The sequence below is a fragment of the Scylla paramamosain genome, unplaced genomic scaffold (assembly GCF_035594125.1).
Source record: "Scylla paramamosain isolate STU-SP2022 unplaced genomic scaffold, ASM3559412v1 Contig3, whole genome shotgun sequence".
Lineage (NCBI taxonomy): Eukaryota > Metazoa > Arthropoda > Malacostraca > Decapoda > Portunidae > Scylla > Scylla paramamosain.
In genome coordinates, this window is record NW_026973668.1 from 830,001 (window position 1) to 832,500 (window position 2,500).

Genomic DNA, 2,500 nt, shown 5'->3' on the forward strand with positions numbered 1-2,500 from the left:
AAGTGTTTTCTATCACTATAACACAATTTTTCATTCATATATGCAATGGTTTCTAAAAAATGCTAGTGTTTTCTAATGTGCTCTAATAATCTGCAGTGTTTTTCATGTTCCTACCTCACTATATCTGGTTTCTAAGTCTTTTCTATCACTATAACACAAATTTTCATTCGTATATGCAATGGTTTCTAAAAAATGCCAGTGTTTTCTAGTGTTTTCTGATAATTTGCAGTGTTTTTCATGTTCCTACCTCACTATATCTGGTTTATAAGTCTTTTCTATCACTATAACACAAATTTTCACTCGTATATGCAATGGTTTCTAAAATATGCTATTGTTTTCTAATGTGCTCTAATAATTTGCAGTGTTTTTCATGTTCCTACCTCACTATATCTGGTTTCTAAGTCTTTTCTATCACTATAACACAAATTTTCACTCGTATATGCAATGGTTTCTAAAAAATGCTAGTGTTATCTAATGTGCTCTAATAATCTGCAGTGTTTTTCATGTTCCTACCTCACTATATCTTGTTTCTAAGTGTTTTCTATCACTATAACACAATTTTTCATTCATATATGCAATGGTTTCTAAAAAATGCTAGTGTTTTCTAGTGTTCTCTAATAATCTGCAGTGTTTTTCATGTTCCTACCTCACTATATCTGGTTTCTAAGTGTTTTCTATTGCAAGAGCACAAATTTCTACTCATAAATGCAACGGTTTCTAATATAAACTGGTGTTCTTTAGTGTTTTCTAATCATCTTCACCCATTACTCACCTCTCCATCACCCATAATCTCTAAAATAGTCTACTGTTTTCTAATATATCCATCATTAATCAGGTTTCTAAGTGTTCTCTAATACAATAACAAGTTTTCTTCCTAACGCTGTGTTCTCTAAAAGCCATTGTTCTTTAAATTTTCTCCTTCAAATTTCTCCATCTATCATCACTATTGGTTTCTAATGGATTCTATGATAAGCCAGTGTTCTCAGTGTTATTCAGTGTTCTCTAGTGTTCTCTAGTGTAAGGCAATGCTGTTTCAACCTCCCTCACCTTCTGTGTTCTCTAATGTACTGTGTCAGCCCCACATCCCATTTTCTTTGTGATTTAAGCAATGTTTTCTAATGTTTTCTAGTGTTTTCTATCTCTGTTTCACCTCTCTATCGTTTTCTATCGTGTATATTTGTGTTCTCTTAGCATCACCCCCCCCGTTTTCTATTTAATGTAAGCAATGTTTTTTTTTCAATGTTTTCTTGTGTTTTCTAATGTTTTCTAATTTTATATCTTGTTTTCTATTCATCTTTCACCTTTCTCCGTTTTCTATCATGCATATTTGCGTTTTAAGCATCATCTCCCGTTTTCTATTTAATTAAAGCAATGTTTTCTAATGTTTTCTAATGTTATATCTTGTTCTCTATCTCTCTTCCCACCTCGTTCGTTCTCTAATATTTTTTTTGTTTTTTTTTAAATCTTCCTTTTCCCCGTTTTCTATCTAATTTAATCAACGTTTTCTAATATGTTGTAGTGTTTTCTAATGTTTTCAATGTTTTCTACTGTTCTCTAACCCTCCCCCGCTCTCTCTTTGTTCTCTATCACGCAATGTTAAGTGTTGTCATCCCCATTTTCTATATAATATCCGTTTTCTATGTTGTTTAATCAATGGTTTCTAATGTTTTTCTAAAGTTTTCTAGTGTTTCTGGTCACCCCCCTTCCCTCTTCCGTTTTCTTTTCTCTGATGCACAATGAAGTTATTTTTTTATTTAATTTAATTTCACGCCTCGTTTTCTATGAATGCAACGTCGAATCCCGTTTTCTTTAAGTTCCCCCTTTGATTTCTGTTTTCTTTTTCGTTTTCCTTCAATTTTAACCTCGTATCTCGTTTTCCTTTGAAGTTTTTATCTCGTTTTCTAAGATCTCTGCCCCGGTTCTCCGTTTTCTATGCTCATCCTCCTACGTTTTCTTTCAGTGCCCTCCGTTTTCTTTCAATATTCCCCGTTTTCCTTTCAATATACAACGTTTTCTTTCACCCAGCATCTCGCACCTCCCATCTCCTATGACCCGCAAGTCCGTTTTCTGTGACTCGCATCTCGTTTTCTATGACGCACGCACCACCCCGTTTTCTGTGTCTCATTTCCCGTTTTCCTTCTAGGTATATGGAGACACTTGAACAAGACTACTCAATGAGGAAAATGTAAGGAAATCCTCCTCCTCCTCTTCCCCCTCTCCTCCCTTCCTCTCCCTCTTCCTCCTCCTCTTCCTTCCTCCTCCTCCTCCTCTTCTCCCTCCTCCTCCTCCTCCTCCTCCTCCTCTCCTTCTTCTTCTTTTACTTAATATTTTCTATGCATGTTCGTGTTAAGGGAAAATCTCTTCTTCTTCTTCTTCTTCTTCTTCTTCTTCTTCTTCTTCGTCTTCGTTTTTCTTGTCCTCCTCCTCCTTCTCCTCCTCCTCTCTCCTCCTCTTCTTCCTCTTTTTGCCTTTAAGGATGTTTATTATTTAATTTTGCTTC

General features: G+C 35.3%; 1 protein-coding gene across 1 annotated transcript in view; it reads left to right on the plus strand.

The window, feature by feature from the left end:
• LOC135096360 (cGMP-gated cation channel alpha-1-like) overlaps positions 1-2,500 on the plus strand; it is a 137,705-nt gene that overhangs the window by 123,161 nt on the left and 12,044 nt on the right. Inside the window, 1 exon segment of the mRNA XM_063997822.1 lies at positions 2,144-2,185. Coding sequence (XP_063853892.1) covers positions 2,144-2,185 — 42 coding nt within the window.